Source organism: Tinamus guttatus, unplaced genomic scaffold (assembly GCF_059628265.1).
Source record: "Tinamus guttatus ecotype Peru unplaced genomic scaffold, ASM5962826v1 Tinamus_guttatus_pri_ptg000455l, whole genome shotgun sequence".
NCBI lineage: Eukaryota > Metazoa > Chordata > Aves > Tinamiformes > Tinamidae > Tinamus > Tinamus guttatus.
In genome coordinates this window covers 283,655-308,334 of record NW_028288989.1, presented here as the reverse complement: position 1 = coordinate 308,334, position 24,680 = coordinate 283,655, and the positions used below count along the sequence as shown (strand labels likewise).

Below are 24,680 nucleotides of genomic sequence, written 5' to 3'. Positions count from 1 at the left end.
AACTGCCCTGGAGCAGTAAATCTGCATTTCTGAACAGCACAAGCAGTTCTGTCTCGCTGGGCTGCGCTGACACCTCTAACTGCTGTCTCAGCTGTGCATCTTTACCCTGATTGCAAAACCTCCTGGCACACTTCTGCTCATGGGGATTGATTTTTCCTAGTCTCAAGGAAAATATGATCGCCTGGTGCCTTGGACACAGGTAAAGGGTGTAATGCAACACCTTCAGGCAGGCAGGAGGTAAACAGGGTTAAAAACTTAACAGCAAAACCCTCCAGCCAGCTGTAGCACAGGGTAATGATACCATCCGGAAGAGCTTCAGAAGTTACTTGAAAGGATTAGACTTTGTTTTCAGAGCCACCATGAGAGGCACAGTTCTCCTCTGAAAAAGATGGTGTAGAAAGAACATCTGTGGCTGGTCTCCTTGAACAATTTTATGAAGTAAAATCAAGTTGCCAAAAGCAGCTAGAAGTGGTGGTAAAAACGTGGCCTGGCCGGAACATTCCCAGCATCGCTCAGTGCCAGATCCCCAGAGGAGCAGGCAGAGCCTCCCCAGGGGAAGGGGGAGGTGGAGGGAGTTTGCTCAGTTTGGCTTCTCCTCCACCCAGACCCCACTCTAGAGGTAAGTCTCATCTGCAGAAGTGAAAAAACAGAAGTTGGGAGCAGCTTGGAAGGGCTTGAATGATGGCCATAGAGCTGCTCCCGCTTTGCAGCTGCGTTTGCCCCAGCTGCTCTTAGTGATAGTGCAGTTCTTCCTACAATCAGCCTTAGAGCTCAGCCTAAAGCTGGAGGTGTAAGCTGGGCTTGCTCCCTAGTGGCATCAGGAGCCAGCCCTGCAGCTGATCCTCCCTTCTTTTTTCATAAAAATGCTCAGGCTTCTTTCCCACCAGGAATTCTGTAGTACTGATGATGGTAACAGAATGAAGGAAATGGACCAAAACTTGTCAAGCAAAATTATCCTAGTGCTGAAGATCTCTTGGCTGTACTTTAGTGTCCCATCTGTTCTTCTTATGAGCAAACAAGCAACCTGAAACCAGATCAGTAATCTTAGCTTTAGTGGCTTCTGTGCTCTGAGGTTTCTAAGGCATTTCTAAAGAAGTGTTAGAAAAATCTCTTGTTTGTCTCCAAAACTTGTGTTGGCTAAATGAATCTGAGCTCTGTAAGAACAAGCTATGCTTGCTATAAGCCCATGCAGAATTCTGCACTTGTTAATCTTAAGTTTCCAAAAGTGCCAAGGGGAAAGACTGTGTTAAAAATGGTATTAAACCCATTTTTCCCCTAAATAGAAACAATAATACTCTTGCTTTTAATAAATCAGCAGAAAAATCGATTTTATTTATACAATCTAGGGAATTGTCTCAGGAAACAATTCTTATCTCTGTCAATTCTTCCCTGATAAAAGGTCGTAGTAAGAAATGTCTTCCTTCCAGTGATATATGAAAATGAATAGCAACATATCTTTCTATGATATAGTTTTAACAAAGTAAATAGACTTAGTAGTGCCGTGGGTGGCCATGACAAATTAATTAGAGACTGACAGGAGAAGTGATTTTTAAACTAAACATCCTGGCATGAACTGATAGCTGAAGATGTCAGTTTGCACGTCCACGCACCTGCTAAACAAGTCTAATGTATTTTATTTATCATCTGGAGTAGGTCTTCTGAGTGAAAACTTCAGGGCATGTACCTGAATGCTGCACCTTCAACAGCATCAGTGGGGACAGCCCTGAGGGCCTCCCTTCAACCTGCCAATGGCTGTGTTGGGCCTGTGGCACTTGCACTGCACTTGGGGGAATGAGTCACGTTATATGAAGTCCCTCAGATCACTTCTGGGATTTTTTTTAGGTTACACACACAAAAACGGGCTTTGGGGCTGTGCTATTTGATACAAAAAAAAAAAAAAAAGAAAAAGAAAACTGCAGGGTGAGGATGCGAGGAGAGCAGACTTGCTGATCCTGCTGTTCTTGATGGTAGAGGAAGGAGAGACTAGTGCATCTGCTGACGTGTCTAATGTCACCGTAGATTTGAAAAAAAAAACCAACCCTTATTGAAAGTAACACATGAGAGAGAGGGAGAAGTGTAGCAAAGTGTCAGAGACTGTTGGATTTTAGGGAGTTCGTGCCCCCCGCCGTGTACCTGAGAAAACACAGAGAGAGAGACAGGACTTCTGCTCTGCACAGGAATTACTGCATGATCCTACAATCCTGCAGACATCTCTGATGGAACCCAAGGCTGTCAAGGGCTGGGCTGCTGCCAGAATGGCCTTTCTAGACCTATTTTGAATTACCCAGAACATCACCTTCACTAAGAATGTGATGGGATACCAGTGCAGTGCCGCTAGCAGAAAGAATTTGGGGAAATCCTGTAGGACTTGCAGGACCAAGGACCTAAAACCTTAGACAGCATCGTTTCTTCACTTGTTTTTTTACACTGCTTGCTGAACTGCAGCCTGTATTTGATTTATGCCCTGGTGGAGGAACATTTTATTCATCTTGTAAATGTGCTTGGTTGTGCTCAGGAAAATCAACACTTGAGATGCACACTGCTCCCTCCCACACACTGCTGGCTGCCTCAGCGTGCATGACCTTGGCTCACTAGCAGGATCAAGGGCTTCTGAAGAGAGGCAGATGCCCTTCCCATCACCTGGAGAACCGCAAAATGTTTTATAACCCTGAGAAGATATCACAGCTCTCAGGACCACCTTCAGAGCAGTACCTTTACCTACCACTGCTGCCTCCTGATGAGACTAAACAGATACATTTGGCAGGTTACAGACTCTCTGTCTTGACACAGAGCCAGAAAGGGGTTGCTTAGGTCCTTATTTCTGACTGCTTGCCAAAATGTGGGTCCCCAGTTACAAATACCCTGGACTATATGTACAGTGTTTGCATCTGCAGGGAGTTTGCAGAGGACATGCAAACTGCTTCTTGCTCTTCCAGAGCACCTAAAGAAGTCAACGTGGGGCCTCTGGAAGTCTCAGACATGGAGGCAGAGTGTAGTAAAGAGCCCAGGAGCTGAGAGATCTCCATCCTTGTCTTTGATACAGTGAAAACATCAGAGAAAAAGGACAGTGCTCCAGCACTGACGTGTCTTGACATGAAACTTAGGTCTCTCTTGCCAGAGATAGAGACTCTTGAATATTTTGGCCTCTTATTGCCACTTCTCATCTCACTGCTGAGAAACTCAAAATGAATGGCCCAGATGTGGTTGGTAATGGTCTAGAAATGGTCTGTAAATATATGAAACCATTCTGAAGAAGGCTTTTCTATTGCTGCCATTAAAATCCCACCATGATGATGTAATTTCCTTTTTAAGCTATCTTTTAAACTATTTTTTTCCCCTCTGTGAAAGTGAATATCTAGAAACCAAATTAGGAAGACGAACAGCCTTGCAGGATACTCATTCTTTTCTGTTATAAATGGCGCTAGCTGGCTGGGCTTTTGCCCAGCAAGGGTTGCCAGCTCTGTAAGAGAGGTTACTCTTCTCTCCAACACATGTGGCTCTTTCCCAGATATTATTACAGCATATACTTTTAAAATTATTTTTAGCTCAAATAGGCAGGCAATGAATGAAAGTGAACAAATTCTACCTAATGCTGTGCCAGATATCACTCTTAATCCTTCTCAGTGCCATTTTCTGCCTCTTCTGGGGTAAACAGATGTCTGTGGGTGGTGGATTTATCAGAAATCTTTTACAAGGGGAAGAAGTGAAGGAACTATCTAGGCCTCCGGCACAGCACAGCTGGTGGGTTTATATGCTAAACTGGCATCTGGCCTGGTTTGTGTTAATAGGCCTTTTTGCCTCTTTGTAGGACTGGCTTCTTGCTCCCACACACTGGCTTGCTCGGAGCATGTTGTGATGGTAGGAATGCAGGTGGCTGAGCAAAGTCACTCGGTGATCACCCCCGCTCTTTCCCTGGTGTTATTTAATTTTTTTTTTTTTTTTTTTTGGTGAGCTCTGGATCCCAGCTTTGGTGACACAATTTTGTCACTTTGGTTGGAACCTCAAAGCAGTGCATATGCGGGTGAGCATGAAGATCTGTCTCCTGATGGTCTCTGCTGAGCTCAGCAGGATGCTGTAAACCGGAGTTGTCGTGTGGGACCCATCTGTAACCTGTAAATCCAGGGCCCTCCTCCCGTTTTCCTAACAACAGCTGTGCTCATGATCTACGGCATCCCCGTACATGAAGCAAGGACTAATCTAATGTGAACTGTCATGAACTTTCCCAGTGACCAAATCTTGCTGGGTTATGGATCATAGTTTGCTTTCATCCAATGCCCAAGTAGGACGGGGAGGATTCTTGGCATATCCCTCAGTATAAGCCTTGTTTTTTCACTCAGTGTCACATTTTCCAAAACACATCATGCCTTTGAATATGTCTTATGAATATGCAAAACTGTGTTAGAACAACACAATAGTGATGCGCTACATCTGGGCCCCTAAAAATGATTTAAGTAAGAGCAAGTCACTATTACTATCATTGTTACAGCCTTGAGTCAGAAGTGTTAGGGTTCATTCTTTACCTCCTCTGGGTGCTGGAACATGCTGAGAAATTTTTGTTCTTATGCTTTTCATTGTGCATCCGAAAGAAGAGTGTTGGGCAAAGATGGATCCAAATCTATGTCTCAGTTTCTCATCCCAAAATAGCCACCCCTATCTGACCTACCCACATATCCTGCGTGTGCAGAACTTGAGCCGGGGATGCAGCTGAGCAGGAACTCTCACAAGATGTTCTTTATTGCTTGTTGGGTGGTTAATATAATGAGCAGTTGTTTCTGTGGTGTTTCAGCCGTTACACTTCTGGTCCTGGCCAGACTAGAGAATTGCAGAGAAGAGCATATTTGAAGTAATGAATTTGGAACATTTGGAAACTTGAGAAAAAAATGAATTAAGAGGTAGTCAAAGATGCAGGTTAGATATTGCTTAAACCAAACCAGGCTATTCACCCTGACAAAACTATTGACCAAGGCTATTTTTATTATGTCCATTCCTTCCCCGCCCTGGTTTCTTGGAAGTCCCTCTGCTCTGGCTCTTCGAAGAGAGACGGATAATTGATGTATTGCAGACTGGAAAAAGCTTATCACCCGACATTATTTGTTCCACACCAGGATCCTATCACTACTGTGAAATCTGTTTTTGCAAGTTTAAAAGCGACTCGGATGAGCCACCTGGCAATCCTGTCTGGGATTGCCGACAGCCCGATCCAGACGGTTCGTCACGGACCCTTGAGGCCGGCGCCGAGGGAGCCACGGCACATCCCCAGCTGCCGGGCTGGAGTGCGGGAAGCCTCCTGGCGCCTCCGTGCTCTCCCCGGCTGGCCCAGGCACGTCATCCCGGGAAAGCCACAGTGCTCTCCCGCACATGGAAACCTGCCAGGCAGGAGCGGTGATGCAGAGACAGAGCCTGTGAGATCTTCTGGGGCAGAGCCCTTGGGAAGCGCCATGGCTGCATGGATCTGTGCTCCCCTTGAGGACCGTCTCCAGAGATGCCCTGCTCCTGCAGGTTAACACTTGCAAATTTTTCACACGTCAGAGCTTCTGGCTGTTTGCAAGAGCAAACCTTTCTGAAACTACCTTGGGGTTGGTTTATCCTTCCCTCTGAGTATATGTTATGCTGTCATGTGCATTTTGAAAAGCTGTTGCACATGTTTCCAGAGACCGCTTTTCCCCCTAAACCACTTTTTTTTTTTTTCCTCTGGTCAAAGCTGCTACTTCTGGACAGATGGTCTTGAATGTGAGTGGTGAAAACGTACCTGAGTGGTGGCCCTGTCACATAGGAGGAGATGAATTCGCTGCTGGCATTTCAAGGAAAACTAACTAAATAAATAAAACATGTGAAAGGGCTGTCTGTGTTCCTCCCCACAGCCTCACCAAGGGCTGCTGGAGTAGTGAGCCAAGGGGAGGCACATGCTGGGGATTTTGTGCCTCTGCAAAGAGGAATCATCCTGCTCCCTGGATTGCTGTGGGACTGGCCAAGGTGTCAGCGGGAGCCCGGGGCCTGACAGGAGCTAGACCAGGGAGAGCGTCCAGGAAAGCAAGAGCCCAAGAAGCTGCAGTGGGGCCAGGAAATGGGCACGTGTGGGTGCATCGGGGTGGCAGGGCCACTGAGGCTGCTGGCGCTGGCATGAGACAGGGCCACGTCTCTGCATCGAGCGCTGCCCTTGCTCCTCTTCAGCATGACTCTGTGGAGAGCGCTCGTGAAGAAGCAGGTGCAGATTGTCTCTGTGTGTAGTACGAAGGGGTTATCACTGTAAACAGTTATTTCTACCGGAAGGAATGGTAAATGTTTGATTACAGATTCATCCCTTGCCTGAGTCAGAGCAGGCTTTCTTTCTTATTTATTTGTTTTTAATCATTTTACTTTGTTGCCTCTTGAAATGGTGGCCTGCAGTTTTACATAATAACCTCACTAATAACCCACTTTCCCAATGTCTATATGAACAAGATAATAAGGCTCACCTTTCTCACCAAACAGGGATTTTGCTCGCACAGAAGGTGGAAAGCAGCTTTTATCTGGCAGTTATTGCTTTTTAGCTGGTATCTCATTATCTGACATAAACAGATCCATGCGCTTCACTCAGTCTTAAATGTTTTCCAGATAGAAGTTTACGGCTGCCAAAGCACCATGTCAACAGGTAATTGGTGTTTTCCGGGTGGCAAAGGCTACGGGGGGCTTGATGAGGTCAGCTGTGAGGTAGAGATGGTGCCAGGTTTTATTCTTCTTCACCAGTCACAGTTCCACAGCTAAAAGCAGAAACCTGTCAGGTCAGTCCGTCCTTACCTCCAGGTCACCAGGAGCTGTTCTTCTAAGCGTGGAACATTCTCGGTATTTTAGTACAGTACAAAACGAATTCAAAATCCTGCCATTTTAATGTCACATCACTTTATATTCAGTTCAGGCCATTTCCATAAGCATATTTAATCATTTGGAGCTCAGGAATGGAGAAACAATTCCTCCATTGCTTTTTTTTTTCTGATTCCAAAATTTCAGAATGTAAACAGAGACTTTGTGGGCCACCTATTTCTTAACAGAGGCAGAGAAGGGAATGATGGGCAGTGAAGATTTATGCAAATGGGATTCTATTCAAAAAAACTGGTAATAAAAGAGCAAAGGATAAGTTATATTATTAATTTGGACCAAGAAATGTATATAGCATCAAACCACCAGAACAATGATGGGTAGGAACCAGGTGGACTTTATTAGAGAGTGAGGAAAGGAATGTTTCTTCTTTCTAATCGCTGCCAAGAAACATGCTTGTTTCAGCTTTTGCATGAAATGATAGATGGGGGCTTTGAAGCCAGAATCTCTTTGGCTTTATTGCTCCTCCCTTTGGGACATGGGTGCTGTGAGTAGTCATTACTCACGTTGGAAACATTTGCCACAGGAAGCTCCTGGAACAGAGTTTGGAAAGCCATGAAAGCGCTAATGGCATCTGAAAACATCAGTGCTGTCCCAGCACTTGCTGAATCAAATTATAAAGTGCCAGGACAAATTAATGTTTGCCTCTGAGTCATTCCCATTTTTACAGAGTCCAGAGTTTTCAAAACTTACCAGGAAAATCCTCTCTCCACGAAAAAGAAACACCATTTCAATGGTAGCAGTTTGCAAAATCTGGAACTGTGTTTAGAGAAGACCTGCTTCACTCTCCAGTAAATTCCTTTCCATCAATCCTTGCCCAGTGAAATGACTGGAATATCTGCACTTGCATTTTTTTCTAATCACTATTTTCAGCAGTCATAAAGCATAAGCTAACGATCCTCTTCTGCAAGACTATTGTGAGCTAATTAATATTTATAGGCTGAAGCCAGGCTCAAAAGCTAATCTAGGATCAGTGTTTTAATGATCCTGAACATCTGGCTTGAGAATTCAAGATCTCACTGAAAATGAATGAAGATTCCTGATGTTCAAAAAAGAATAACAAAAAGTGGGGTGGGGTGAGAAATATGACAAAAGCATAAAGCAGTAAAGCAGGGAGATGCAGCTCTATCTTCCGAGCTGGTGGGCAGAAACAGAGCAAACTGTGTCCTGCCTCCGTTCCAGGATTGTGCCTGGGATAACAGGCAGTGCAGCAACCAGTGGGTTTCGCACACAAGGGGAGAAGCGGAGCTGGCAGCAGCCGAGCGCCGGCTCCTGCTTGCGCCGCCCTGTCCCTGTCTGTGCACGCGGTGGCCATCGGGCTGGAAGAGGTGGCTGCCTTCCCTGTGCCCCTGTTCAGTGGGAATTAACAGGTCCGCGCTGACCACTCCGCTGGCGCCTGTGCCCTGGGCAGACGTGCTCAGGCTGAGCATTTCTGACACCTTCCCCTGACATCCCTGGCCAGCGTCTGCTGCTCCTCGATGTGACTTGCCCCAGTGTCTCCCGTGGAAAGGACTGGGATGTAAAGCAGACAGCGCTTCCTCCCCAGTGTTCAGCTAGCATACATTAGTCATCTGTTCCCGCATCTGCAAGGGCTTGAATAGCCTTCAAACCTCTAATATCCCTTCTGTGGCTCATCTTAAATGCAAAGCAAGGCAGAGAGACAGCCAGAGCCCCTTTGCAGATCCCTGCTGCTTGAGCCTTTTTCTCCTTCCCTGGGGTCAAAAAGAGGGTTTTCTGTGACTTCCTGAGGATTAGCACAAGGTTTTATTTCTCCCAACATGCGCAGAGTCCCCAGGCAGGGGAGCAAGGAGGCGTCTGCGCTGGTCATGCTCTGCCGTGGAGCCTTCTGCTGCGCTCAGGGCTTTTTACACTGCCAAATAACTCAGCGCCTTGTTTTGCTCATGGCTTTTGGCCTCCTGGTTGGTCACATCTTGTTTTTTTCACAGGGTATGTTTTGAAGTGAACTGTTTTTTCCTCCCAAAATGAAGCCTAGGTGAGATTTGTGGATCCTTATCTTCAGAGATTCCCTTCTGGATGGATCCGTGTTCTCCCAGCACACCAGGCCCCTGGTGCTCCCTCGTCCCTATGATCCTGGAACTACTAATCTATGGGACTCTCTGGGACACTCTGGGACACTCATCTATGTTCTGAAGAAAAGAAAAACACTGTAGCTGCAGCACAAACCTCACATTTCCTCAGACACACTGAACAGAAAAACAAAAAACACAGCAAATAATAAAAGAAGAAGGAGAGTAATTTAGGAGCCCCATCCAAATGCAATGCAGAGTGCTCACCCTCGATAGCATGAGTTTGTGTCAGTCCATCCCATTGCAGGGCTGGAAATCATCCCTGGGGGTTGATGCTATTGTAACCTGTAGGTAAGTGTTTGGCACAGGCTAGCGAGCTACTTGCTCTCGGCAGGCTGGTGGGGTGTGCAAGGCTATGGGCAAGCGATTGCAGAACGGTAGTCTGCAGTTGTGGCATTCTGGAGGATATTAGTGGGTGGTTCAAAAAATATTATAAGGATATTATTATACCTATATAATTTGATTCTTTTAGGATAAAATAAGCCCCAGTAATTTATATTTACTTGGCAGCAAGGAAATAAAAGTTGGTTTGGCAATTGCATTTAACAAAACACTGGAAACTCAAGGGAAAAAAGTATCGCCTGTCCAAGTTGAACTAATGCTGAGAAACTGAGCTCTGTGAATCTGAATTCAACTCATTTTTTCAGAGCTGCTTACCCTGTCTCCTTCCACTGCTGGCCAACTGACAGAAATTCAATATTTTTCTTTTACTGAATGAAAAGCATAGTCAGAAACAGCGATTGGGTCAGAATCATATGCAAAAGCTCCTCTTGTGCTTTTGTTTCCTAATTGCTCTTGGAAGAATTTTCGGACTGGGCTGACGCAGTTGTGTGTGTGAATTTCCTGGCAAATAAGGAAGGTGACTGTGTCCAAAAGACATTTTAGAGTGTGAATTCACAGCTTTTCCATGTCTAATCAAGGAACGTAAACCATTAGCCACATGTTCTCCATTTCCATCACATTTTTTCACACTTAAACAAAAACATGCCAAAGAAAAGGTGCTACATTTTTAATGCCCCCAAATAGGAACCACGGGAGTCCGTTAAATGCTGTGGCCATTTCCAGCATACAAATCAATTTTCCTTGTGGTGGTGAAGTGGTGAATAATGCCTGGTTTGTTTAAAGAAGCATGACTGATTTTGGATGAAGGATCCTGTCAGTTTGGCATTTTTCGTTTTATTTATTGCACACAACCGTATAAAACCTGGTACTGGTCTCAGTGCCAGGCTTACTAGTGGAAAAGCTGAAAGGACCACATAGCTCCTGGTGCAGCAGAGAGGTTCTCCTTCTGCAAGACATTTGCTGGACTCCTGAGAAATCATTTTGAATAGCATGGCAGAGAAGGATTTCATCAGTTGGCATCTGCTGGCTTTATTTTTTCTTCCATTTTGCCTGTGTCAAGACGAATACATGGAGGTGAGCAGAAGATCTTATAAACCAGTGGCCAAAGTATTGCAAAGTCATCACCAGACTGGCCATAAAGGTTCCAGAAGCAGGGAAATATTGAAACAGCGGAGTCAACTTATAGAGTGGACTGTTGCTAATAGCACTTCTACAGACCAAAAAGTCCTGAGACCAGAGGTAGATGATGTAGAACTGACTACCTCAGATAGAGTCCAGGTACTCTGAATTAATCTTCTAAAGATAATTTTAAAGTTAATGAGATATTTCTTTTTTTTTCTCTCTCTCTCTCTCTAAGATTATCACTGATATATTTATGAAATGAATTTTACTAAAGCTGTTTATTGGTCTGTGTCCTGCTGGGTTGTTTTATAGGATCTTTTAATGAACTAGTAGAACCAGCAGTGTCTCAGGACGCTGTTACCAACATGCACAGCAGCCTTTTGTTTTGCCGAAATTATTGTGATATAGAGTCCCTTAATTATTTCTGAGTATTTTTTAAAAATATATTACAATTTTATATTTTATTAAATCATTTGGATGTGAAGGAAGTTATGGAATTTGCAGAGGTATTTGAAAGGATTCAAATAACAAAGAATAAGCTTACTTGAAAACTATGTGTAGGAAACATATTGAGTTTGAGAAAGACAATGAATTTTTCAGTATTTGCAATTGTTATTCTAAGGAATAGCTTGAAAATACAGGCACAAATATTGCTTTTGAGAGACAAGTAGATTTAATAATGATATATATCAAATTGACTTTCAGTTTCAGCAGAAAAACATGTGGAATGAAATGTTTTTTAAATCTGCTATAGTGCCTACTTTTTAAATTGGAGGTCTTTTTATGCCGTTCACATGGCAATTTATATATTATAGTCATTAGCTGACAGCAAAGGGGAAATTGCATGATTTTTGTATAAAATACCACAATCATAATTTAGAGGTGAATCTTTTAAGAACAGAAGATAGACCTTTTTCTAATTTTAGGCAAAACAAAATTCTATTCAAGTAAAGTTTTTGTTGATTGGTATATTTTTTAAAAGCAGCAATGTGAGTGTTTCATTCCTATTTCTGATATAAATGATGAGGCTCTCTCAAGTTTGTCTTTTATCATTTGCATTTTACAACTTCTTTAGAGCTAATCATGATATTCCAAATTATGAATCAGGGACATGCAGATGAACACTGAATAATCACCCACTTTATGATAAACATTTTATTTTAGTACTATGCTAGGCTAAAGCAACTGAAACACTTCCCAGTATAAGAACAGGTTTAATCCACCACTACATTCCCTGTAATCAAATTTTAAAGTGAATTACATTTCAGATTTCTTGTGCAGGAGTTACATATAGATACAAACAGTGTGAATATATATGTATAAACATATAGCCTGGTGAGCCAGCTAGTGTATGTTTGTGTGTGTGCTCCTCTTTATTGCACAGAGACTTGTGCAGCTGCATCCGTGAAAATTAAAGTTAAAAAAGTTTTAAAAGACTTTAACATAATTTCAGATAACGCAGGATTTAATATAAAATGTTGATTTTGTTAAGGGTCAAATTGCCCTTCAAAATGTCACTGCAGTCTCTGGGGAGCCTGGGTCTTTCATCAGACAATTCAGTGTTTGGAGCTGCCTGGTGGGCAAGGAGCTGTGACACTAACACTGAGTCCTGCCAGCCCAAGTGCAGCTGATAGCAGGTCATTTGCTTGGCAGTCTCGTCCCTAGGAAGCAAACTTTGCTGGGGAAATTATGCCATTTTTGGCTTACTTAAATGAAATGGAGCATTAGCAGATGCACAACAGGGATAATCCATCACAGAGTGGCTGATGCAATAGGTATTTTCCATCCCGAAACTCCCTGGGTTTCCAGGCAGACGGGGAGCAAAGGTGGCAAGGACATGTTTTTACTTATATCAAACCTCTCCCTTCTCCCTGAGCTATCTGAAAGGTGTTTGGCAAATGCAACAGCTGTAAACACCCAGACTGTGTATGGAAAAGTTTAATCCCTAATATCCCTAGCTTCTTGATTATCTTAGCTCTGGCTGGAGAATTTTGCCCTTTTGCTGAAGTGTTTTAAACATCACATTCACTATTGTGCCAAAGCCACAAGAGCATTTTTCTTTGCTGCACTGGGTAAAAGACCAGTTTCCATCCTGCTGGTAACTTCTGAAAAATATAATGGACATTTCTCAAGAACAAGAACTCGCAGCAAAAGGAGGAAAGCCAGACGTGCTCCTCTTTCTTATGTTCTTACACCCTCCAAGTACCCCTCAGCCTATTGGCCTTTTGCCCTGCATTTTGGTGGTTTGTTTATTCCTTTGCAAGAGAAGGGTCATAGAGACCACAGAGACATCTTGATTTTCTTGCAGCACAGGAGCCAAGGGCAGTGGATGCACAGTGCTCTCTTTTCTATATTGTGTTAGGCAGTTTAAACAGAAACCCAGAAAATTAACCAGGAAGTGGAAAGAGGTCTGGTTCTCCAATTCTGATTGCATCACAAGTTTAAATTAAAGGAATTTTATAGGCCATCTGCTCCCTAGAACTGCCTCCTACCTGCTAAATCAAAGGAAGTTCAGCAAATATCCGCAGTGCCCTCATTTCTAGTTTTTTATCTGTATTAGGATGTGGCAGATGCCTTTCACAAGCTGCTAAATCATATTCCTGTTCTGGAGAGCAATGCCAAAGATTCCTTGCGCAATAAAATTTATGTGCCGCTTGCTGCATAGGACCCCCTTGGCAAGTAGGCTGCAATTAATTTTTATTTCCCATTTGAGTGTAATTTTATGTTAGGCACAGATTTTTACTTTAAATGTACTTTTCACAAAGTCCTCTGTTTTTAGAGATTAGAAAATTATTCTGAATATCCATTGTTCTTGGCAAGTGATCGTGAACATTTTTTCCTCCGAGTAAAAGGATTAGTAAAGATAATAAGTCAATATTAGCTCACAACTTGCATAAGTAGCTATTTTGAAGGCAGTGGAACTGTTCTAATACAACCAAGCTGGCAGGACTTGCCTGCTTTCACATGTAATAACCTGTTGAGCTGTCAGAGAGATAATGTCAAATTAGTCACGTTCAGTACCAGCATCTATTTAACAACAATTTTGCTGGCACGCTAAAAATGTTGTTTGGGATGGCAGAGTGTTGGTTAAGGAAACAAGTGCTACCTCTGCAAAGAGAGCCTTGCACACTTGAATAAGATTTATTTTTGACACAGAAAATCCACTTTGCTGGACTCATGCATTTCCTTACCTGTAACCCACAGTTGCAAGCATTTGGATATTTCTAGCCTTGCACTATTTATTTGCTCTGGACAGATGCTTCTGTCTGAAAAGCAAAGGAGATTTCCAGCTCAGCACCACATTGAACATTAGCATTCCAGGAGGTACAAAAAGTTTGTGTAATTCCAGTCCTGGAGCATTTGGCTCTCCTTCAAAGATGGAAAACTAGTATAAAGCAGGGCTACTTCTTATCTCACATTGGGAAAGCTTTGACCAGTACATCTGGAGATTGTCAGTTTTATTCTAACAGCTGGGAGAGATGAGACAGCAAAAATGATACAGATGGGTCCTCCAGGAACAGACAGTCCAGCAGACAGAAGTCATTTTTTCTCTCGTACAGTATACCTCTCATCTGGAATTAAGGTAGAAAGCAACGACCCATAATCCAAAGTCCTCCTGACCACTGGCAGTCGTTAATGTTTTTGTGCCTCTTTGAATATGAAATTCGCTTTCTGAGCTCTCTGTCCAGCCTTTTCCCCCAGCAGCTGTCACTGCTTCCAGCTGAACGGTGTCCGATATGTCCTATCCATCGCAGCCGTTGCATAAAAGACGTCCTTCTACAGCCATAAACACAAATTCTGGAGCCTCTTGAAATTAATGACTTTCTGGGGGTGTGCTTGGAATCATTCAAAAGATGGGCAGCAAGCCTCAGCGTTGCAGATTAGGTCAGGTGGTGGCCTCAAGGGTAGGAATACAGTGCAGCTATATGTTCATTTAGCTGTGCCCAGAGGACCAGGGGCTCATTTACTGCAGTTAAACCAGTAGCTGTGTATTAGGAAGGGGTGAGAAAGAACAACAGTGGAAAGAAAGGGAAGGAAGACAAATAGCAGAATGATTAGGAAAAAGTAGCAATCTGATTTCCCTACAGAATTTAAGCACTGCAGATTTGTACCTCAGGATAATAGAAAAGAATTGCAGGGGAAGAACAACAAAGAAGGGAAAATGAAAAGGAGGTAGAAAAATAAAATAAGAGCCATGACCTCTACCTCAGCTGACCCAATGAAAGCTTTGTACCCGCTGTTAAATCAAAATGACAGCCTAGTTATAAAATCTGACCAGAACTGAATGAGAATCCATTAGCCTAAATACAGTAATTTGGGAAAGAAAAGCAATGAAAACTGATAATAGCAAACTATAATCAGACTATTATTACAGTAGTGAAGCTGTGCATAATCAACTCATTTGTTTATTTGTGCTGCTATACATTTCATCATATAAACAGTTTTTCATAGTTACATATCCACAAGTATGAATAATCAAATGTCCTTAACCCCATGTGTCATGGTCAGTTTGAGTCTTCTCATGTGCCTTGGCGCTTTGGCAGGTTATCTTAACTTTAGTAGTTTGCAAATGTGCTGTCTTGGGGTCATTTGCAGGTATTTGCTGTATGGACAATTTTGTACATCTCTTCCTGTCAATCTGATCCAGTTTTCTCCACGTTCAGCAGAAGACAGCTCACTGCTGAAGGCCACAGGAAGGTCCTTTTTTCCTGACACTCATTGCACTTAGGCTTGCTTGTCAGCAAAGGGTCTTACATGAAATTCGGGATCAGGGAAAAGCAAGATAGAAACCTAACTGACATATCCACTTAACCTTCACTAGTCAGTATTATTTCATTTCCATATCCCCCATTTTTTAACATGCCAACTTATTTCTTCTTTTTGTGTTTATCTAACTCTCAGAACACTTGAAGAGCTTTTTCCTTAAATCTTCCAAAAATAACATTTTTGGAGGAAGGGTTCCAGATAAGAAGGGTTTTGAAAACTTATGCAAATATATATACTGATACTATATAAAGAAGATCCTGTAACTGACACATGTATGATTAATGCATTCCATGAATTAGTTATTTATAACCTATTTTTGTGCACTTAGCCCCCACAAACAGGACCACAGAATCCCGACTGCAGTACCTGCTGCCGCGGCGATTTTGGAGTTCGACTCTACCAAGGGCCCCCAGGACCTCCCGGCCCCCCTGGGATGCCAGGTAAAGAGGTTCAGTTGATTCCTGATCAGTCTGCTTGCAGGCAATAAACTCTGTGAGAATGGTCTGAACATCACAAGATGAGGAGAAATTTGGAAATGGGTTTTTCGGTTATTTCAGGGAAGATAGGGGTCTAATACCAGTTAAACTCTAAAGTCTATGCCAGTGGAAAATGACTTGTTAATAAAATCCAGCTTTAACAGAATCATGCTGAAAGTAGTCTCTTTGCATTTGGCCAAATTGTTCTCTCTTCTTAAAGCTGCATGAAGTGTCCATTACAGTTGGGAGAACTTGTTCTCTGGGGTTGATTATTGCTTTCATCATTGAATATTCAGCAATGCCAAATTGTGCTGCTTTTAGGAGCTTTCCTGTCTAGCCAAATTTTTACAGACACACACATGCTCTCTTCTCTCATCTTGTTGTCTTCCATAATATAAAATAACTGATTTATTAAAAATGCACACAGAATAACAGGACACCTAAGAAAAGGGTATAATTTGATCAAGTAATTGCCACGTAAAGAAACAAATCTGCAGAAAGGGAAAAGATGGTATGTTGGTGTAAGTAGTATGGTGGTTACTTTCATGAAATGATCATTTCTAAAGCAGATGTGTAAAGTAAATGAACACATCATTGACAGATTTGCCTCATCTTCCCGATCTTTCCTCTTCTGTTGTGTCAATAAAATATATTTCTTTATCATTCTGTCTCACAGATTTACTGTCAGCTACCAGAGATAACAGATAACCATTCACAAAAAAAGACGCAGTCTTTCCTTAAGGTGATTTTATATGCTATGAGATAAATATTTTCCACTAACAGGCACATCTGACACTTTTCTAAATGAAGCATTTAAAGAATTAGCTTCGGATTGCAGAACACTGAAATAAATTGCTACTCAGAAATGTTTTGATGTTAAGCATAATGAAGTATTAAGCATATTTGACATTAGACTGCCATGAGCTAGAATTTATTATTTCATGCATCACTCCTTTATAAGAATAGCATGACCATTATAGATGCAGGAGAAATGTAACAGTGAGACCTCTTGTGCTGAAACGCTGCCTTATGTATTAATCGATTTGGCTGCTTAGAAGTGGGACAAAGTGTTGCTTATGCCCATACTTTGGCGGCTGCAGTTGGGATACTGCAGTGGTTGTATCCGGACACAACTTTGCCTGTCCCTACATGAGGGAATGTAACTCAGTCACACTCTCATGCTGTCAAAAGACACCACAAATGCTATTCTACAGCATCATTCTCCAGCCAGGAATTTCTCTGTCTCCTTCATCTGCTGCATTTTTTATCACAATGTGCCAAAGGGAAATAACAACAGCTGTGGTTCACTGATTGATTCAAATATTGCTTGCAGGCGTCTGTTACAAACAGAGAAGTGGTTCTTTATTTGTATGAAGGATCATACTTTTAATTTGTAAAGTCTACTGATTTCTCTACTTAAATAAAACTTATTTACAGCTATCATTTAGCTTCGTTATTGGATATCATGTTTTTTCTCAATACAAAAAAAATGAGAAATTACTCACTAGATTTGACCTCAAACAACACTATTCTTGCAAATTCATGATTACAGTACCTAACTGCTTTGCATCAATGAAGAAGCAGAGCTGCACAGAACCTCATTTCAATTCAAGTAGAGTTAGATCAACGACTGCATTAACTAATTCCCTTAGTAATTAGTTTAAGATTGAGATCTTGCTTCAGGTAAGCATAATAATCATTCAGTTATTCTAGCCAGTTTTGAAATTTTGTCAGTCACAGATGTTTGCTCAGTAATTTCCTCAGTAAACACCAGGAAGTAAGTAATAGCGTAGATGCAGAAATACCTTTTTACAATGAGCCCTTTTATATAAAACCACTTCAGAAAAGCTTCATTATAAGATTTTTGTCTTTCTGTAAGTCTAGGGATGACCTATCAACCCTTCTAAGGAAACCTACACCCTGAGAATTTAGACCCTAAAACATATTTTAACTAGTTTAAGGTTACTGCCTTTCTCCATTTGCAAGACACATTTTGAAGATAGCAAAATGTTTCTCCAAATTATCCTATGAGAACAACAGGAGAAAAGATTTTATGGAGAAGTAAAAGCAGAAGCACCTACACGGGCTACCTGGACGTCCCACCAGGCAGCAGCCTTTGCTTTCCCTGAGCCTTGTATCTGCTGAAGTTTCTTCCTGCACAACTGCCTACAGGGACTTGAGCAACACCAGTGCCAAAGAAGGGTTAACTCTTACACACAGTTGCATCTCATTTTGGAAACCTGCTCATCAAAATCTTAATCCTCTATTAAGGAAATCATGGAAACAACGGGAATAATGGAGCAACAGGCCAGGAGGGAGCCAAGGGTGAGAAAGGAGACAAAGGAGATATGGGACCAAGAGGAGAGCGCGGCCATCACGGACCCAAAGGGGAGAAGGGCTACCCTGGGATCCCCCCGGAGCTGCAGGTACAAGATCTCTCGTGCTGCCTGCAGCAGTGCTCCGGTTATGGAGTTTTCTCCTCTGAAAAGCTGTTCCTGATTACCGTAGGATACACTGCGGGATGCTTGGGAAGCAAATCCATCTGTAACTGTATACACTACAGGGTGACATACACAGCACTTGCCAGGACTGAGTAATGTGCTCTGCCAGATCTTCCTGCAAAAGAAAGACACCAGGGCTTAGCCCTTCTTCAGAGTAAGAATCCAGATGCAAAATAAGCAGGAAGAAGCGTATACCATTCCCTTTTAGGGCAGAAAGCCAGTAACTGGATCGTTAAAGGAGAGTAAACGGGACCATAATTTTCCCATTAAGCTGTATCACATACATACCTCTGTGCTTCCTAGGGCACGTGAGAAGAGCAAGGGCCCACACTTCTGAGGTCTGCCAGGCCTTGGGAGCTTCGCAGCACCATTCGTATCCAAATCCTCACATACTAGGTCAAAACCCTTGAGTGAAGTCCAGAGTCGTCAGGTTTTGAAAAACGTCCTCAGTAGCTACCTCTGTTTTTAAATGTACCTCTAAAATGTTGCTCGGAACTATATGGATTATCTCCATGCAGCTGGCATGAGGGAGAAGCAGGTACGTTCTGCCGTGATGGAGCTCTCCCAAAGCCAGGTGAACATGATAACGTGGGTTCAGGCCTGAGCTGTCGCCTTTGCTAAGGTCTTGGGTATATTTGTTCAGGCTCACCACTGTGTTAACATAATTACATAGCTTTCGGATTAGACCTTGCTCATCTCTTCAGAAAAGGCATGAAAACTAACAGCAAAGTCACCAATAAACCAACATGTGTGTAATGTCGGAAAATTGCTTTTTCTTTGGCATTTCTTGGCATTGTGTATATTTGAATACTCAGCGCTAGGTTGCATGGAGACGGGGTAACTGTACAGAATAAAATTCAGTCTGAAATTAGTTTCCAAAAGTAGTAGACTTCTGTGATAAAGCAGAATTATTTTAGCATTCTTAAAGAATTAACTAGGATTAGTGTTTTAGCTGAATATCTTGAAAAACGTATTTGTTGTAATTACATTCATCATAGACACTTCAGCAATTTCAAAATGAGTTATCTAGTGTTTTTCTTAACAGTAAGTTAGCAGGATTGATTTATTTAAATATCGAAAAATGAAAGATGATGACAAGGCTCATATTACAGTACTTGCTTTAAAGTAAAATTCTTTGGCTATATTTAACAGATGTGCTTTAAAATTCTTTACACAGTAAAGCATAAAATTTCTTGTCAACATCATGCTTTAGAATTCTAGGGAAGGGATAGGGAGAGGAAGAAACACCTTTAAATACAATACCATTAAGTACAGGATTATTTTGAAAGACATCTGTATCCATATTGATCTGCTACTTCAAAATAGGACAGAGAAAAAAGACACCTTTTCCAACTCTTCTGGTGAGTGCAAGCAAAGGAGTGTGGGGTCAAAGAGAAAGCAAAATGGAATCCAGACAAAAAGCAATAAATTCCATAAAGCTGCCATTGCAGCTGCTTTGCTTTAACACATGATGAACTTTGATGTGACCCTGGCTGAGATGCAAGAAGTTAGGAGTTTGCTGTTACGGTAAATGCATCCATGCAGGATAAGGAAAATAAGCCCAGTCTTCAGTGTACATCTGGTGCTCCTCAGATTTCTTAGCAGATGGCTTATGATTTCCAGTGTTGGATCTGACTGAGCATTTGATTTTGCCTGTTTCAGTTTCATTCTTATTTGGATCTGAAATCAAAAGAAGGGAAGGGGCTGATTTTTTTTTTTTCTTTTTATTTCCTATGTAGTTGAAATCTCATGGAAAATGACACTTTTGTGAGAGGCAGTAACAACTGCAACTGAGCATTTTCCATTTAAAAAGCAGCAAGACAGAAATAAAACATCTGTCAACTCCCCTCATGACCTTCTGGCCTCCAGATGCAGTGTCTCTGCTCCTGTCACTCTGCTATCAGTCCGCTGGGCGACCATGGCCTCACAGACCAGATAACACCTTTCCCTGCCTAGGCGGTTGGTTTTCACAGCTTCCTACAAAACATTTTCCACAAACTATACCTCTCACTACAAGAAGATGAATAGGGAGTTCTAGTACAATTTTCACTTTTTTAGTTTCCCCTTTTGATCCTCACCACCATATATCTTGACTGAGAAATACAGAGCACATGGTAAGAGAAATAGTAGTGATTGGTGAATCCCCATCACTTTACTTCTAGGACATCTTTAATAAAAATGACTCATGCATCTCTGAAGGTAGTCATCAAAACTACTAATGTGTATGGATTTTACCATGCATGATTTATTTCACACTTTCAGTTAAAAGCAATATCCAGCTTAAATGTACGGGGCAACATATAAAAGCTAATTAAATTATTTTTATGCAAAACACCGTATATTTCAATACCACTTTTCTACTGCATCATTCTAGAGAGAATTTAAGATAAATAAAATCCAAAACTAAGGTTCTTACCTGTGAACACTTGCCCATACACTTACTTTAACAGTCATGAATAGTGCAATTGAACCTAAGGAAGCTAGTGTTCTTCCAGTTTCACTCAATGGGAATTTTGTTACTAGAGTTTAATGACCTTGGATCATGCCCTAGAAGAACATCTCTGTCAGGAAAATAAACAGACCATGAATAAGAGATGAAATTCTGTAGCCGATTCCTCCATATTTGCACATTTCATGAATAACTGACTAAGTATAAACTGCATTTGCATAGGTTGCATTCATGGCTTCCATGGCTACTCACTTCAGTAACCAGAACAGTGGCATCATCTTCAGCAGTGTCGAAACCAACGTCGGGAATTTCTTTGATGTCATGACTGGTCGATTTGGAGCTCCAGTGAATGGTGAGTGTTTGCAAAACAAAATAACACAATTCTGAGAGCTATCGAGAGGAGCAGAGCCAAAGGCAATGAGAAAATACTACTGCCTTTTCACAAGAGGCTGATGAGGCTCATGGGAATAGTCCATATAGCTCTTGCCTTCAGGAAAAATCAGACTGGAGAAGCAGCAAGCCAGGAGGAGGTTCCCCTGTGGGATCCTCCTCTCCTGTAGGAGAGAGCAGGGCCTCCCGCATTGAGACCTTAAGCACTCCTGTTGTCATGATGAGAGCACCATGGTCACACGCACCAGGGGCAGTTTCACAGTCATCTCCTCCTGCCTCCTGTCACTCCGGCTGTCCCTGCTTTCCTCTGCACCGTGAGCTGGGCCAGATGTGGCTTGAAATGAGGCATTACAGGGTTTCCTGATCCATTTTTCATCCGTGTTGATCCCCCAGCTCACCAGGCTGTGGTGTAGGAGGAGCAATGGGGGATGGATGGTGATATGCCAAGAACAGGTCTAGGCAAAGCCTGAAGTCACCCTCCTTCGCTTGGTCCTTTTCATCCTCCCATTAATTTATGTCCTGCTGTGAAAAGTGACATTAGTGCAAATGAAAGTCAGGCCTCCAAGCTTGCTGTGGCAGTTGTCTTACGGACAGTTAGGACTATGTGTGATTTTTCTTACAGATGCCTCCCTTTGTGGTTAATGTATATGTGGGCGTTAAACTTTCACCCATAATGACTCAATGTCTTTGATACAAGATCTAAGCTCACAGCACTCAGAGCACTGCAGGGTCAGTGATCCAGACCTCCCTGCTGAGGATCCAGAGGCTTTTCCTCCCTCCTGGGAGAGTCTCACAGACCTCGTGACGCATAACGTGGTTGTACTGACGGCATTGCTAGTGCCTTCCAAAGGTCAGAGAAGGGATGGAAGGGCAGAGAGCAGAGGCAGTCTGCACACGCAGGGCACGGTGTGGCGGGCTGCAAGGCTCATGCCCTGTCCGATCCGGGATGGCGTCCAGGGCTGAGCTGGGGCTGCCGTGGAGACTGCCCTTTTGGGAATGTTTGGGAGCAGGAAGGCAAACAGGGAGAGGCGAGAGAGGGGTGACCAGGCTGAATCTCTGGGAAACTTCCATTTCGGAGAGAAGGAAGGGTGCTGCCACGTCTTTGGAATGGCATGTGGCTGAACCCTTGCCATATGTAGAATAAAAACGAGTCAGGTTTTGACACACTGTAATAGGAAGTGAAATACCCACTAACAACAGGAAGGCAAATTTGGTCTTAGCTGTTAGATTTTCTAAGTAAGAAGCACCAGCCTGCAGCATAAGCACCTCCCTCTAGGAAGCCAACATGTTATAAATTTTAACCTTTTTCAGGAGTGTACTTCTTCACCTTCAATATGATGAAACACGAAGACGTGGAGGAAGTGTACGTGTACCTCATGCATAACGGCAATACCGTTTTCAGCTTATACAGGTGAGTTGAGTGCCAAGCCTTTTTCACTGCAAAAGATGCATTTGTGCAGATGTGGCTTCTTTCTCACATTGCAAGAACGGTGAAATTGTTCCTTTTCTGAAGGAATTCACTAGAGTGAAAACAAAACAAAACAAAAAAACAAACAACAAAGAAACAGCACTTCATTTTGCACTACTGAAATCATACCTGCCACAAAATCTTCCTAAAATTTAGTCTTGATCAGATGTTCCCTAAAGTTTAGGAAAGCACTGCAAATCAGGGTTGGAGTCCTGCAGTAACTAGCTGTTATTCTGTTAAAACATATTTCACCTCTATTTGGTCTATAAGGGAACAGGAGTAAGGAAGAATTCAGCAATGTGATAACAGATCTTATCAAAGATTAAAAAAAAAGGCAGATTACTTTAAAAAACAGCAATTAAACGGCCAAAGTCAGCAATAAGTAGCTGCAGGAGCCAGAAACAAAGGTGCTCCATTTACTGGTTTTATCATTAACGTATTTTGAATATTATTTTAACTGTTTGGGTTACTTGGCCTACTTGCCCAACTATTTTTCCTGAAGTATTAATGAAAGAAAAGGCAAGTGGAAGAAAGGAAACCAACCCACACGCATAATCAGCAGGTTAGCCCAGATCTGGCAGATCTAAGCAAAGGGCCTTAGGCTGGAGTCAGCCCTGGCTACTGCTGGCAGGGAGTGCAGATGCTCAGCTTACATGAGACTCCTGACCTGTAGGCATGTAAAATTAGCTGGGGTGACTCCAAGAAAAAGAGCATAATGAGAAATCCTGAGTGCTGTGAAAAATGAACAGTGTTTCATTTTAAATAATAAATTTGTTCTAAAACCTGTGTGAGCTAAGCTTCAAGAATTTCAGAAGGGAATGAAATGATGCACTTAAGGTGCAAAATTTAACTAGGGGACCAAATGCACACAGATGCCAACATTTTTGAGTAAATCAGATAAAAAGTGTTAGTGAGCCTTGGAGGAAAATTTTGCTCAGGATAACAATGTGCTTTCTCAGACTTTATTTTCAAGTTATTTGCTTGATCATTTTGAAGAAAAAAAGAGCTGAGTTGTTGTAAAATATTCCTCCTTAGCTATGAATCAAAAGGGAAAGCAGACACTTCAGGAAACAGCGCGGTGTTAAAGCTTGCCAAGGGAGATGAAGTCTGGCTGCGGATGGGAAACGGAGCCCTCCATGGGGACCATCAACGCTTCTCCACCTTTGCTGGGTTTCTTCTTTTTGAAACAAAGTAAAAAAAAAAAAAAAAGGAAAAAAAAAGAGAAAGGTAATCATCTGAGGAAGCTTTTCTTTTTTTGAGCTGGTATTTTTCTCTGGACTACAGAATAGCAGACCAAGAAGTCTTGTTTTGATGCAGTGTGTTGCTATTTGTGTATCAGAGATGAGCTGAACACATTGGGTAGCTGACACAATTACAGATTCACAGGGGATAAATTGTCATCTAGGTTGCATCTAATGAACTATTAAACGTTGCTATTGCTCTCTTTACCAAAGCAACTGAAAAACAAAGGTAAAGCAGTTGAAAATGATTTGGAGAGCAGTTTGTGCAGTTAGTTTTGTCTCTAAATATACTTAAGTATATGTCAGGAAATGTTTGTTTGTTTGGGGATTTTTTTTTTGAAATGTTGTTTGTTTGGGGATTTTTTGTTGTTCTTTTTAAATGGTTCACCTAAGCTTTTATCATGGAAACAGGCCTAAAGGAGTTGTGACTTAAGTTCAGCTGAGAGCAGGTTTAGAGGAAGAAGTTTTTACTGGCCTATTTACTATTTACTAGAAATAACGTTATAAACAGGAGAAAAAAATGTGAAAATTAACATGTCAAGAATTCAGGTTTATTTCATTGCCATCTCAAACCTCCGAAGGTGCATTTGGTGTCTTTTTTTTTTTTTTTTTTTTTGTAAATTTTTCAGTACATATTTACTCTTTCTCTCTCTCTCAAAAAAAAAAAAAAGAAAAAAAGAAAAAAAAAGAGTGGTAATAATTCTAGCCTTATTAGCTGCTTAAGGGACAGGGGAAATGTATTATTCCTTCCTAGCCTTTAGATTTTTGAAAACTGACGTAGTTGAATGCAGAGTGTCAAGGCGGAACCAGAGATGCTAGACAAGTTGGAATTAATGGGCAGCACAGGTAGGCAGAGAAACACATGTTCTGTGGGCTTTGGAGCTCGTTTAGCAGAAAGTACACTGATATATTGCCTATTTACTCAACAGTGAAGTTGCTGATACAGTTTGCCTACTAACCTGCCAAGAACTAGTATTTCAGG

General features: G+C 42.0%; 1 protein-coding gene across 2 annotated transcripts; it reads left to right on the top strand.

The window, feature by feature from the left end:
* The first annotated feature begins 10,186 nt into the window (after window positions 1-10,186).
* C1QTNF3 (C1q and TNF related 3) lies at window positions 10,187-23,976 on the top strand. Of its 2 annotated transcripts, none has more exons than XM_088532096.1 (6): window positions 10,187-10,358; window positions 15,502-15,613; window positions 17,921-18,075; window positions 20,822-20,951; window positions 22,301-22,400; window positions 23,493-23,976. In XM_088532096.1, the coding sequence occupies exons 1-6, from the start codon at window positions 10,275-10,277 to the stop codon at window positions 23,650-23,652; spliced, it is 741 nt and encodes a 246-aa protein (XP_088388222.1). In that variant the 5' UTR covers window positions 10,187-10,274; the 3' UTR covers window positions 23,653-23,976. The 2 variants fall into 2 exon arrangements, with proteins under 2 accessions (XP_088388222.1, XP_088388221.1); XM_088532095.1 differs by having other exon boundaries at window positions 10,187-10,562.
* Window positions 23,977-24,680: the final 704 nt, after the last annotated feature.

Bases quoted from the DNA above. Each gene is read 5' to 3' on its own strand.
- C1QTNF3 (XM_088532095.1), top strand. From the start codon at position 10,275: ATGGCAGAGAAGGATTTCATCAGTTGGCATCTGCTGGCTTTATTTTTT. The intron at 15,614-17,920 runs GTAAAGAGGTTC...TCCTCTATTAAG, and splicing joins CGGCCCCCCTGGGATGCCAG to GAAATCATGGAAACAACGGG. The intron at 20,952-22,300 runs GTGAGTGTTTGC...AACCTTTTTCAG, and splicing joins ATTTGGAGCTCCAGTGAATG to GAGTGTACTTCTTCACCTTC.